This window comes from Musa acuminata, chromosome BXJ1-11 (assembly GCF_036884655.1).
Source record: "Musa acuminata AAA Group cultivar baxijiao chromosome BXJ1-11, Cavendish_Baxijiao_AAA, whole genome shotgun sequence".
NCBI classification, from domain to species: domain Eukaryota; kingdom Viridiplantae; phylum Streptophyta; class Magnoliopsida; order Zingiberales; family Musaceae; genus Musa; species Musa acuminata.
This window is the reverse complement of record NC_088337.1, coordinates 2,252,857-2,266,063: the sequence shown is the minus strand read 5'-3', so window position 1 is coordinate 2,266,063 and position 13,207 is coordinate 2,252,857. Positions and strand designations below refer to the sequence as shown.

Genomic DNA, 13,207 nt, shown 5'->3' with positions numbered 1-13,207 from the left:
AAAAAAAAAAATTCTAAAAATAAAGGTATTATTTAAAAAATAAAAAAATAAAAAGAAAATCTCTCGTTTACTTTTTCAAATTCATCTAAAATTTAATCTAATACTTTTTTTTTTTAATTCCTGTAGATATTAAATTCGATTTTGAATAAAACAAAAGACACGACTGTCATGTTTTTACGACTATTCAACGGTATCCACGACACGGAAAGTGTGACCGTCGCTTGTAATGAATGATATCCACCGGTCCCGTCTCCTCCTCTTTACTCCCTTCCATTTCCTATCGACGCCACCGCCTCCTGGTCGGGTCCCGCTTGCCACCGATCCACCTCCCCGTCGCCAGTAGCTGGGGAAGCAATAAATTAGATGTTCGAATCTTGCACGCGCAGCAGCTGCCCCTTCTTATTGCATTTGGCGTAGTAAAGAAAGAGGGGGGTAGTCGTCGATCGACGTCGACGGTGGCAGAAAAGGAGATGGAAGCCTCCAACAGATTCCAAAAGCAACGTCGATCCGAAGTTATCCACGAAAGGTGGAAAAATAGGCGTTGACGAAGAGCAACCGAGAGCCAAGTAAAAAAGAGGAAGAAGGAAAAGTAGCCAATTCGATCTCACGCACCCGTTTGACGCGGTTTCCCAAATCCAAAGGTCTCTCCTTTTTCTACTCCCTCCCTCCTATCCCCTTCTTCTTCTTCTTCTTCTTCTTCTTCTTCTTGTATCTAATTCTCCGTTGAAGACCACGGTGCGAGGTTGGGCGGCCGGAGGATGGAGACCGCGGAGGGGCAGATCAGGGGAATCCTCACCCATGGCGGCCGCTACGTGCGGTACAACGTGTACGGCAACCTGTTCGAGGTCACCGCCAAGTACGTCCCGCCCCTGCGTCCCCTCGGCCGAGGGGCTTACGGCATCGTCTGGTGAGAGAATTCCCCGTCTATGTGCTTTGTGTGTAAAGTTCGAGTGTATGTTTGCTTGATCGGCTTAGATGCTGGTGAGCCGTCTTTTGATTCCAGTCAACGACCTTTTTGGATGTTTTCTTTTCCTTGTGGCTCCAATGTTGTTTTATGAATTCTAGTAGTTCATGAGAAACGATTATTTTGTGGGATTATTGGTCCTTAAGAGTGATAGAGGCGATGGTCGATTCTTAAAATTTTAGGGTTATTGCTGGTTCGGAAAGATCTGCAATTGATGACACATCTACACTGATTTTGGGAAGTTAACATGTCCAATTGGTGACCATTGGTTCCGTTCTCACTTTGGAAGTCCAATTTGAAGGAGGATATTAATTGACGCTTGATACAAAAGAGTAATTTGAAGGCTCAATGAATACAAAAGAGAATTTGGAACCAGAACTGGAGATATTTTAGCAGATTCACTGATAAAGTTTTTGTTAACTTGAAGGCTCAATGAGTGCTTTATTTTTAGTTCTCGTTGTTTCTTCGACGGCTTTTGACTAGTTTCTTTAAAACTCAAGCATTGGTAATTCAGCTTATCAGTAGCCAAACCTGCAGTTGCCTTTCACTGTTCAATTTTTTTTTCAGTAATTACTTTTCATGAACTTGAGACTTAAATCTAATTGCTTTTGGTTCTGCATTTCAGTGCTGCTGTGAACTCGCAAACTCGTGAAGAGGTAGCTATTAAGAAGATTGGTAATGCATTTGATAATCGTATCGATGGCAAGAGAACTTTGAGGGAAATAAAGCTTCTGTCCCACATGGACCATGAAAACGTAAGGCATTTTTACTATTTTAAGATGTTCATATATGTAAATGATGTTTAAATTCTAACAACTGATGATGTTTAGTGATTTTGATTAGTTATTCAACAACATTCCACATAAAAAAACCTGGTAATGTGCTTCGAATTTAGAATTAAGATAAGTTATATATCTCATGCTTCTATGTTTCCATCAATATTGAAGATCATCAACATAGACTGAAAGCTTCTCTAGGGAACCTGAAGACCGTGCCTAAGTCCATCTTTGCTTCATATTGACCAAGATTTTAAAAATCACGATAGAGGCACTTCGGTGTGTTGCTGGTGCAATATGATAGCATGCTACAGTCAGCATGTCCTGTGTCGTAGTTGAAACTCGTAGAACATGATCATAGTATAAACAAAGCTCATTTAGATCTCTTCAAGCTAGTCAAGACCTCAACTTTGATCTTGACATTGTCAATTGACAACATACTGCTTTTACTCATGGTGATATAGATATTTTTGGTGGAATAGCTTTTTCTAGGATTCCATACTTTGTGCATCTTATTTGGGCCACACACTATTTTGGCATCAAAAACTTGAATTGTTTACTAAAATTTGACTGATGTGTTATGTGGGTAAAACTGATTTTTAAGAGCTAGGTTTATGTTGTCTAGAAAGTTATGATCCGTCAAAGTTTTGATTCACCAGATGGTCTCATATCTAAAAGGGAAGTTGTAGTTGTTTCTGGATAGTTTACTATGAAGTGTAAACTTCTTATTTATACCACAAACTAGAGTGATGCATAACTTTGGATCGTTATGTTGTCCTTGGTTGATAATAACATGGTTGTTGAGAGAGCCTAGGCTATCCAAGACTTGTCCTGCTCCAAAGATATATTTATCAAGTAGTTGGCATATTATTGAGCAATTCCTAAGCCTATTGTTATAACAACAACAACAACAACAAAGCCATAAAGTCCCAACTATTGGGGTTAGCCGCCTAAGCCTATTGTTACTTCTGAAAAAATGAAAACTATATAGGCTTGGCAAAAGCTGCCATGAATTAATCTGTCTCTGCTCTAATAAACTTGAAGGGATTGATTATCATATTAAGATCGATTTGTTTAAGGTTGACCCATATAGGTTTGTACAATGGTTGCTGCCTTCTTAATCAAGACACCAGCCCTATGTGTTATCATTTTAATGTTTTGGCCTGACCCTTGGGCATATCTTTTTTCTGAAATTATTGTTGCTCTAGCAATAAGTTGAACCTCATCATGGGAATTTCTTTTTTCACTGGTACTCATGTAGAGGCATCATCTCATACACTAGCCTTGTATCTAGTGTCACATCCAAAGAGCATCTGTCCATAACTTGGAGGTCTCACATCAGATTGCTACCTTTAACACTTTCACTTTTTGTTGGACTTCTATAATGTTTCATGTAAGATATATTTTAATGGTGAGACTGCCTTGCATGTTGATCCTTTTACTTAGTTTGTTATTAGATTGGATCTCACGAGTTCTTGCTCCATGACAGGTTATTGGAATCAAGGACATCATACGCCCACCACAGAGGGAAAACTTCAGTGATGTTTACATTGTATATGAGTTAATGGATACTGATCTAAATCAGATAATCCGCTCTAATCAAATATTGACTGACGATCACTGCCAGGTCTGTTTCTGAAACTTGTGGTTTCGTATATTTGTGTATCACTTCTAATGACATGGTTCCATCTCGTGCTTCAAGATTTAGTCATGTTGTTCAGAAAGTTGGATGAGAAACTTTTGGAATTTATATGCCTCTTGAGCTTCTCTCTCTCTCTCTCTCATTCTTTTTTCATATTGTTGTTTTTTGGAGACTGGGCCTCGAACCTTCAGATAGAAACTATTGGAAATTTTACGATGCATTTGTTGTTGATTTCGCCTCAACTCAATATAATCTTCTAAAAATTACAGACATAGCACTGTTAGTATTATTATCTGGCATGCAACTTTCTTGAACTTGGTAATAATGAATCTTTTTGTGATTTATATGTTCATGGCCATGGCTCAAAGTCCATAGTCTTGTAATTTCTTATATTTTTAAATTTTGTGAGTTTTAATCTCGATCCGTAGGGTAAATTGATACTAATGAAGCTCACATGCCCCTGGTTCGTAATTGCTGTACTTCGTTAGGAGATGTACCATTTCAGTCTGATTGGTATTCACTTCAGACTAGTATTGAAATCAATGTTTCCTGGCATTCTTTTCTTCTTTCTTTGTGACAATGTCACTTTAGTTGAGAAGTTATGACATAGCTCATTTTCCTGTTTTGGTTTAAATTTAATTTTTTTTTCTTTCCTACATTATGATTCTCACCTGGCTTCCTTGACTAATATTATCTATCCCTGCAGTACTTCTTATATCAGATACTACGGGGTCTGAAATATGTACACTCAGCAAATGTCTTGCACCGTGATCTTAAACCAAGCAATTTGTTCTTAAATGCAAATTGTGACCTTAAAATAGGAGACTTTGGATTAGCAAGAACAACTTCTGAAACAGATCTGATGACAGAGTATGTTGTCACTCGCTGGTACCGAGCACCTGAGCTGCTCCTTAATTGCTCAGAGTATACTGCTGCAATTGATATTTGGTCAGTAGGGTGCATACTTGGAGAAATTGTAACCAGGCAACCTTTGTTTCCTGGGAGAGACTATGTTCAGCAGCTGAGGTTAATCACTGAGGTAAGACTTTGAAATTTCTCATGGAGTTCTGTGAGATGATATGCTGATGTTCATCATAACATTACTGTGTACCTTTTAAAAAGTAATAGTCAATCCAATAAATTTGCTGATAGTGCTGTGCTAACATATTTTGATTGCTGTCTTGATTCACAAGTCAAAAATCTTTGAAAATTGTTTCCTAGTTATTTGATTGAGGTAGAAAACAGGTGGTTAACAATGTGCTGTAGATTGGAACTTAATGTTCAGGATTGCACTAAGCTCTCTTCTGTCTCTTGTTTTCAAAAGGAAAACTGTTCCAATGTGTCATTATGCTGAATTGAAACCTCTACCAATGCACCTTTGGTATTAGGCTGAGAATTTCTTGACTATCTTTCTACTTACTGTTTGGTTTTCCTTTTTTCTTAACAACATTTTCAGTGGGAGATCTAATTCATTTTAGATATAAATGTTTTGGTTGATAAGATCATGAGAGTTTTTCAAATTTAAGATATTAAAGATAATGATGAGTTGGTCAACAACTTCGATGGCAATCTTTTTCCCTTCAGCCCAACTTTCTTTTTCTCTTTGCCTTCTCTTTTAATTGCAGAATGATCCGAGTCCATTTGTATTATTTCTATTTGTAGTTTCCAATGACAAAACAAACAAGAAAATAATAGCTTTGAATTGAAACCTGACATTATTTCATGATTATAAAAGCTGATAGGTTCACCGGATGACTCGAGCCTTGGGTTTCTTCGAAGTGAAAATGCTCGAAAATATGTAAAACAGCTGCCAAGATATCCAAGACAGAATTTTGCACTCAGGTTCCCCAATATGTCTCCTGGAGCTCGTGATTTGTTGGATAGAATGCTCGTGTTTGATCCAAGCAAGCGAATAACCGGTAGACTTACATGTTGATGGCTTCTCAATGTTTACCGTCCAGGGTCCCTTCTTGAAATGTAAATTGCTCTTCTTCTTGCAGTTGATGAGGCTCTGCATCACCCTTACTTGGCACCTCTTCACGACATCAATGATGAGCCTGTGTGTGCATCCCCGTTTAGTTTTGATTTTGAGCGACCATCATTCACCGAGGAAAATATCAAAGAGCTCATCTGGAGGGAATCTTTGAGATTCTATCCAGATCCATGATAATATGGTACCTGTATGTTTTACCACAGCATGTCTGTTCTGTCTAGAGAAGTATGAAGTTTCTGCCCTTTTATCAAATTGTGTTAGTGTAACTGATAGAACACCACTAGAGCCATTAATGTGCCATAAGTATTGTACATTCTCTGCAATTTTCCAGCCAATTCTTCACTCATGACAAATTAAGATCTGAGATACTAGCTCGATAAAATCCTTGTGTATTCTGAAAATATTCTTTAGTTCGCAGAGCATCTAGTTCTGATATCTAAAACATGTTTACACTGTTACATGTTCTTCATTAGCACACTTTTATAAGAGTTCAGATACATTTCCATGAGCGCCTCCGTGTGCTCCATGTTTAATATGATGGGGGTAAAAGTGATAACTGATACCATTACTGCCTAAAACCTGCTCATTAGAGTACCCGTTTTTGCGTGCATGCGGCACATATGCAAAGGAGAGCTTTTTGGATTGCTGAAGTGGTATTTTAGCATTTCTTAACATATAGCCATGAAGTTAGTTTTAAGTTAATGAGAATACATGTAAATTTAGGTTTCCATTTGGCAATTATCAAATGCAGTTTTTCTACTCTAATCGTGTGCAGTGTGTATGTCATTTTTTGCACCTGACTTGTTTGTGTTTGTAATGTTGCTGCAGGTATCACTGTCATGGGGATCAATCATTATTGATGCATCTTTCTAAGTTCCACTGAGTCTAAATTGGTTTTGCAACTTGGGGTTAGACATCTGACTACTAGTGCTATGGTATTAGCGTCTGGATGCTTAGGAATCTAATCGCTAGTTTCTTCCATATTCCTACAGTCCTGTTGGAAGATGTCATCTGAGGAAAGGTATCATTTGAGGTCGAATACATTTTGTGACTTGGATTAGTTGAGTGCTATAATGGATTGGATTTGATTGTTATTGACCTATTACTCGTCTGTATACTTCAAGCATGAGATAGATTCCATGTTTACTGATAACAACTATGCTGTAAATTATGTAAATTAACTTGAGTGTACCATTATTTGCATGACATCTACATATGTTTCAACTCTGTGAAAAATACTTTGTTCAAGGCAAACAATTTAATCTGCCAAGCTTCAGGACATCATAGTTTATGCCATTAAACGGTAAAAAAATATTAATTATTTCATCGATTTGGATGTAGAAAGCATCTCGACTCATGGTTTGGTTCTCTGATAAGAACACTCCTTCAGCCCAACACAATCCACAGGTAGAACATCTTCAGGGAAGGGGCAATGCGTTATACGATCTGGAGATTCCGGAATCTGCTCACAGGGAGTGGGCGTCACGTGACTCGATACGCCCTCCACGTCGGTGCAGTTCCATATCGGCTTCTTCGACTTCACCACCTCCGCCGTCACATTGTAGATGCATATTCCGGTGAAGGGCGCGCCGGGAATCCCCTCCAGCTTCGCGGCCATGGTCACGTTCTCGGCCACCACGTTGCTGTAACTGATATTCTGCACCACCGGAATGGCTTTCGGATCAAATTTGTCGTCCGGGTGCTGCCCGTAGGTGCCCGTCATCCAGAAGACCCACTTCATGGTGTGCAGATTCATTCTTCTCACGAATATGTCCTTCACGTAAGCTCCCCTTCCGATGGCCGTCTTGATCCTGACGCCGGATTCGGAGTGGATGGCCGTGATGTCTTCGGCCCGGACATCTTGGATTCCTCCCGACATCTCGCTTCCCAGGGCGATGACAGCGCTTGTGGGGGAGATGCAGGTGAGCCTTCTGATCACTATGTGTTTGCTTGACATGTTGAATGCAATCCCGTACTCATCCCACCCGCTTTTAATGGCGATGCAGTCATCGCCTGAGACTATGTAGCAGTCCTCAATGCGGACATTGGAGGATGAGTCTGCGAAGAAGAGAGAAACCACCAAAAACAATCAATTGAAACAGCAACATATAATCTACAACCCAACTAAATGTAGGTACGATATCCACCTGGATTGATCCCATCAGTGTTCGGAGAGTTGACTGGTGCAAGAATTGTGATGCCTGAGACGATTACGTGGCTGCACAGTGCATTCATTCACGTTAACACCAGATTGTAACAATAGAATGGAAAGCAAATGAAACCTTCAAGTGTTCTGAAAGTAGATTATTAATATAAACCTGCTGTACACTGGATGGACATTCCACGATGGAGAGTTGACCAATGTAATGTTGGAAATCAGCACTTGTCTGCAGTACATCAATTCAATGAGGTATCCACGAGTGTAATTGAGTTCTTTGTTATTGAACATTTCCCACCAGGTTTCACCTTGTCCATCGACAGTTCCATTATGCCCTAAAAGTAACAATAAAACTTGTTAGCATCAGGACATGGTATGTTGCAATCAAATTGTATTCTGTTCCCCATCTATGATGCAAACAAGTGAGATGATAAGTGTCTTCTTATTAATCAAAGCACCCCAAAACATCATAAACTAAATTAAATGTTATAGTTTCCAGCTAGAAATATTTTTTCTATCTAAATTTTAGGGGACCATGGAATGACAACACGATGCAAACTTTATGAATTTAGAAGAAAGTAATATAGTAGAAGCACTGAAAATATGCAGCGTATGTACTACCTGTTATGACCACATCGGTTAGGTTATCTCCCATGATGAGATTACTGTATCTACCCCCAGCCGTATCTCTTCCCGTGCCGTAGGAGGGCAAAGGGTCAATGATCGACCACTCATTGATATCCTGCACAAGCATATCACCATAATATGAATTGTCTTGGTTGATACAGATTGAACAAAAGAACATGGTTTTAAAACCTCTATTAGCTACCAAGACAAAAAAAAAAAAAAACAGAGTATCTCAAATTGTGTTAAAAGTAAGTTTAGTTGCTCCTTAAGAACATCCATGCAATTCATAAGCATTGCTTTCCAAGTTGCAGTGTGAGAAGCCATAAAATGGGGTTGCAGAATAGAAATTCATAACACAAGGCATACCTTTGGAGTCAGTTTCATTGTTATTAATTTGACTTGTTCTCCCTAGTTTCAAGCATTAATAGAGTTTTCCTGTCTTCAGGAAACCTAATTAGCTACACAAATGTAAAAGGTTTAGTCAAAAAGAAAATGCTGAGAGCTTGGATGATAGTCCTCTTCTAGGACTATTCTTTCCTACAATATATCAAAGAAAATTGTAGCATCAAGAGAGAGTCTGTGGTTCTCCAGTTTTGAGAGTCCAAATGAGAATGCTGTGTTAGAAAGCTAGTCAGAAAGGAACATCCACCTAACTTTGAGACTGATGGTCAAGTCTAAACTTAATTCTTATGCCGGTTTCCTGGCATCCTTTCCTACTTGTAAGACTTGGTCTTAAAGTTCTTACACATGGAAAGAATGCCATCCTCCATTGGCAATATCCACCGGTATTAGAATGCCATAGCTGTGAATCCAGTTTTGTTCTATGGTGAGATTGACAAAAAGTTGTCAAACTCCTATTCAAGGAGTGAAGAACTGTAACCTAACATTACTTTTCGGAGTAATAGTTCTATACAACTATCAATAACAACGACTAGAATATGCATGAAATCTTGAATGGATCAGATGTGAAATGAACCAAAGAGGAATATATGATGATAAAATACATGAGATTTATTAGCCACATAGGTCAACTCTAACATGCCAATCAAGTCACCGATGAATCAGCACTTCTCGACATAGATCTAGAAGACCTTATGCATCGCTAGGAAAGTATGGCAAAGTCTACAGGAATGATTGAAGTGATGTGTCCCTATTGACTAAGCAAGCTGGAAGGAATCAATGTTTAGAGTAAACCTTCTTCCTTATTGACATTATTTTTTTTAGTTTTATCTTTTATAATTTTGACTCATTCCATCCTTTGTTGTTGATCGCTGTTAGCATAGTCACAAGTTTACTGCTTGAAGAAAGTTTACTCTGAGCGAATGCTTATATATCCAAGTGTTAATGAATGCAAAAAGTGCATACTTTTTATGCCTAGTTTTGTACTAATGTAGTTTCGAATTAATTCAATTACTGTTGGGCAAGTAAGTGTAAATGGTATTTATCTAAAATTATCCAAAATTTACACCCTCGACTATTCTTATTTTGTAAAAGATATAAAACTATAATGTTCCTTTTATCTGTCCTATAATATTATTTTATAAAATAGGAGGAACGCACAACCTGCCCTCTTTTGATTAACCTTACCAAACCCTTTTCTAAATCCATTTTCTAGTTGTTGATGGGGATAGTAATTAAGATAAGACTTGGCCGACGTCAGATGATGCCTCGATCGACGCGACAGCACTTGGTCAAACGAACCAGAACATCGGCCGAGGCGCATTAATGCCTGCGCAGGCTCAGTTCTTCACGCTACGCCAGCACAAATGTCAGACGTTATCAGCCTGCCCCCTGCAAGTGGGCACATCGGGAAACAGTAAGCTTCCCTATAAATACCCTCGCACTCTAAAAGGGGGGAGAGAGACACACAAAAAGACTTCTTCATCTGAAATCCCCTTCACATCATCTGACTTGATCGTCGGAGGGGTCGGGCTGAGCATCCTGACCCGGCCTTTGTGCAGGTGCGAAGCCGAAGGTCCCCACTGGATGCGCAGGCGAGGAGTTCTTGTCCGGAGGAAACGACGACCCCGTCTCGATCGGATCACCTCAGCGCGACCACCCCGGAGAGATTCCCGTCGTCCGGACTCGAACCGAGCCGCGTCGACCCTGAGTCCACGGCTCCAGGTTATTTACACTAACAGTTGTAATCTTCAAGATCTTCGAATTTGGAAGGAAATTTTTACGTGGATTCTGATCGAAGATTATTGATATTCACATATAAGGATATTACATACAAGAGAAAAAGCAAAAAAAAGAAAAGATTACTGTATTTTTATTTTGAGAGATCAAAGAAGAGATACTAAATAGTCAAAACTCTACCATACAAATTATAAATATTTCAGAAATTAATATTATCGAGACAAATTTAGAGTTGTAGTGGCTTAGTTCACTTTTTTTTCCCTCATCAGTCCAACGCAGTGACTATGCACATCGGATTAGTCATCTAAGATCGAGACTTATGATTTCTCCTCCGAGATGAGATGAAGGAAACGGTGGAATAGTATTCCATCGCTGTGTGACGTTCTGGTGGGGCTCACCAGTGACGAGACTATTCTTCATCATCACCGTTCATCTGGCGAGAAGCTGTCAGATGAACGGACTCGATGAGAAGGGCTACTAGCAATAACCACCACTGAAGATGGAGGCAACGTCGGATGATCGGCAAAATGAACATGTACTCTGAATAGAAATAGATGGAGGAGAAGGTGGGGGAAAGGGGGCGGACCTGAGTGGCGAGGATGACGGCGTCGTGGTCGAGGAAGAGGGTGAAGTGGTTGGTGAGGTTGAAGGGCCCGGTGAGCCACCGGCCGGCCGGCACCACCAGCATCGCGCCGCCGTCGCACGCGACCTTGCTGAGGTTGGCCACGGCCGCCGCAAAGGCCGCCGTGTTGGAGGTCACCCCGTCGCCCACCCCGCCGAAGTCCGTCAGGCTGGCCACGTGGGCCCGGCATCCTCCTGCCCCTGCCGCCGCGTAGTGGAAGGCTTCTAGCCCCGTCTCGCTACCGCCCCGCCGGTGGTGGCGGCGGCCCTCAGCGGTCCCTATGAACGCCGCTGTTACCACCGTCCACAGCACTAAAATCATCAACACCTGCACATAACCAAGAAAAGGCGGAGTTTGAAGGATCGAAGCTTTGAGATAAGATTACTGGCAAAAAGAAAAAAGAAAAAGGAGAAGAGGTGTTACATGGAATATTGGCGGGGAGTGCTCCATTGTCAGAGAGATGTATCGGAAACAGAATGCTTCCACGGCTCGGCTCTTATTCTATATATATAGAGAGAGAGATAGAGATGGAGAGACAGAGAGAGGCGGGCTAATTACAGAGGATATATATATATATATATATATATATATATATATATATATATATATATATATATATTGTAATTAATTATTTTTAACATTTCGGTTCGAATTAATTAGATTATTTAGACTTCAAACTAAAATAATACATAACTTTAGATCGTTATATTGTCCGTGGTTGATAATAACATGGTTATCCTTTAAAAATGTGACATGTCCTGCTTGAATGATATATTAATCAAGTACTTGACGTATTATTGAGCAACACCTAAGTTTATTGTCACAACATCAATAACAATAAAACCATAAACCAATTAATCTGTCTCTGTTCTAATAAACTTGAAGGGATTGATTGTCATATTAAGATTGTTGCTCTAACAATAAGTTGAACCACATCATGGGAATTCTTTTCTTAATCCGCTCCAATCAATCACGGTAAATACTCTCATCACCTCAATAAATAAAAATCATATTTTTCGCAATCGTTCGAGCTCCTTTCGACTTAGCAAGATTTCCCCTGTCCGACGACAGTAATCCCTTCTCTCCCCGTTGTCGGTTTTCTCCCCAACTCAGCGATGCATCTGCTCGACGGCAATTTCTCCGTCGATCGGCCTGTCGTCGCTGCAGCAACAGCAGCCCACCTCTGCATTGAGTGCCGCCTCTTCCCCTTGTACCGCCAGGTGGACATCTCGATGATCTACGACTGTCGCTGCAGCAACAACAACCCACCCGTGGAAGAGCGCGGCCCACGGATCGTCTGCTTCTTCCTCAGCGAAGCTCCCTCTGCCTTGTCACAGCCGTCTTCCCCCTTCCTCCCTGCGCCGACAACCACCTTCTCCTCCCTACGTCGACATCTTCCCCTCTTCTCCCTGAGCCGATGGCTTTCTCTGTGGTCGCCTACTTCGACAGCCACCTCCTCCTTCGGCGGCTGCCATCCTTCGGTCGTGGGTCGACCTCCGTCGATCTTCCTCATCGACGGATCACAGGAGGCGAGCGCCATCAAGAAGAAGCAGGAGGTGACTCCCACCGTTTACTTTTCCCTAAGAGGTGGTTATTCTCCAAGTGACGACTGCGACGTTTCCTCGGTGAACGGCGGCTGTCTTCCTCTCCATAACGAGAGCAATGACAGTGTCTTCCTACGGGGAGTTGGCTACTGCATCTTCCTCTCCATCGGCGTAATGGCAGAGGCAGCGTCTCTGCCCCGAGTGCCCCCGGCCCCTTTCTTCCTCACCGTCAGTCGCACCTTGCTTGGCGGCCTGTTCTCTTCGCCGCTAACCAAATCACAGTCGGCGGCGAAAACCAGCCATCGTCGCTAGACTCTACATGCGACAGAAAGAACAGCGTCCTCATTGGCATCTTTCTTCACCGTTCAACCCAATCGCAAGCAGCATTTCTCACCACTACAGATCAAGAGAACAGACAGTCCTCCTCCTGCCACTGCAGGCCTGTAGTCGGCCTTACGAAGGTCTCTTCCTCGCCCTCGTTCCCCGGGTCACTGGGTGCCAGCAAGGATTATAATAAGTTGATGGACACCATTGTCAACCATCAACCTCTTGATCTCTCTCTCCTAATATCTGTTACATCGGTTGCCTTTCGTTTTTTTTAGTTAAAAAAAATAATAGTTTTTCTAAAGAATTATATCTAAAAGTGATAACTAAATTATTTTATTTTATAAGTAATTCAAATCTCAATCGCTCCATAGCACCACTAATATTTTCTTGCAACATTACAGCAGAAGCATAGTCA

At 41.0% G+C, this 13,207-nt stretch overlaps 2 protein-coding genes across 4 annotated transcripts; one reads left to right on the top strand and one right to left on the bottom strand.

Annotated features, from left to right (window-relative positions):
- Window positions 1–264: 264 nt before the first annotated feature.
- Window positions 265–6,583, top strand: LOC103970267 (mitogen-activated protein kinase homolog MMK2). Of its 3 annotated transcripts, none has more exons than XR_010481051.1 (8): window positions 265–641; window positions 730–907; window positions 1,590–1,719; window positions 3,230–3,367; window positions 4,089–4,421; window positions 5,118–5,301; window positions 5,383–5,600; window positions 6,204–6,583. XR_010481051.1 is itself a non-coding variant. In XM_009383978.3 (8 exons), exons 2-7 carry the CDS (start codon window positions 759–761, stop codon window positions 5,547–5,549), a joined length of 1,101 nt encoding a protein of 366 aa, XP_009382253.2. In that variant the 5' UTR covers window positions 265–641; window positions 730–758; the 3' UTR covers window positions 5,550–5,556; window positions 6,204–6,583. The 3 variants fall into 3 exon arrangements, 2 of the variants coding, with proteins under 2 accessions (XP_009382253.2, XP_009382252.2); XM_009383978.3 differs by having other exon boundaries at window positions 5,383–5,556; XM_009383977.3 differs by having other exon boundaries at window positions 5,383–5,562.
- Window positions 6,535–11,460, bottom strand: LOC135596826 (probable polygalacturonase). The gene is made up of 6 exons (XM_065089028.1): window positions 11,345–11,460; window positions 10,886–11,248; window positions 8,155–8,275; window positions 7,694–7,868; window positions 7,523–7,593; window positions 6,535–7,433 (listed from the first exon to the last, which is right to left on the bottom strand). The coding sequence occupies exons 1-6, from the start codon at window positions 11,369–11,371 to the stop codon at window positions 6,730–6,732; spliced, it is 1,461 nt and encodes a 486-aa protein (XP_064945100.1). The 5' UTR covers window positions 11,372–11,460; the 3' UTR covers window positions 6,535–6,729.
- Between the last annotated feature and the right edge of the window lie 1,747 nt (window positions 11,461–13,207).

Excerpts from the sequence above, each read along its gene's own strand:
- LOC103970267 (XM_009383978.3), top strand. The coding sequence starts at position 759 with ATGGAGACCGCGGAGGGGCAGATCAGGGGAATCCTCACCCATGGCGGC. Across the intron at positions 908-1,589 it reads GGGGCTTACGGCATCGTCTG|TGCTGCTGTGAACTCGCAAA; the intron begins GTGAGAGAATTC and ends TCTGCATTTCAG. Across the intron at positions 5,302-5,382 it reads TCCAAGCAAGCGAATAACCG|TTGATGAGGCTCTGCATCAC; the intron begins GTAGACTTACAT and ends TTCTTCTTGCAG.
- LOC135596826 (XM_065089028.1), bottom strand. The coding sequence starts at position 11,371 with ATGGAGCACTCCCCGCCAATATTCCAT. Across the intron at positions 7,869-8,154 it reads AACCGATGTGGTCATAACAG|GGCATAATGGAACTGTCGAT; the intron begins GTAGTACATACG and ends TGTTACTTTTAG. Across the intron at positions 7,434-7,522 it reads CACTGATGGGATCAATCCAG|ACTCATCCTCCAATGTCCGC; the intron begins GTGGATATCGTA and ends TCTTCTTCGCAG.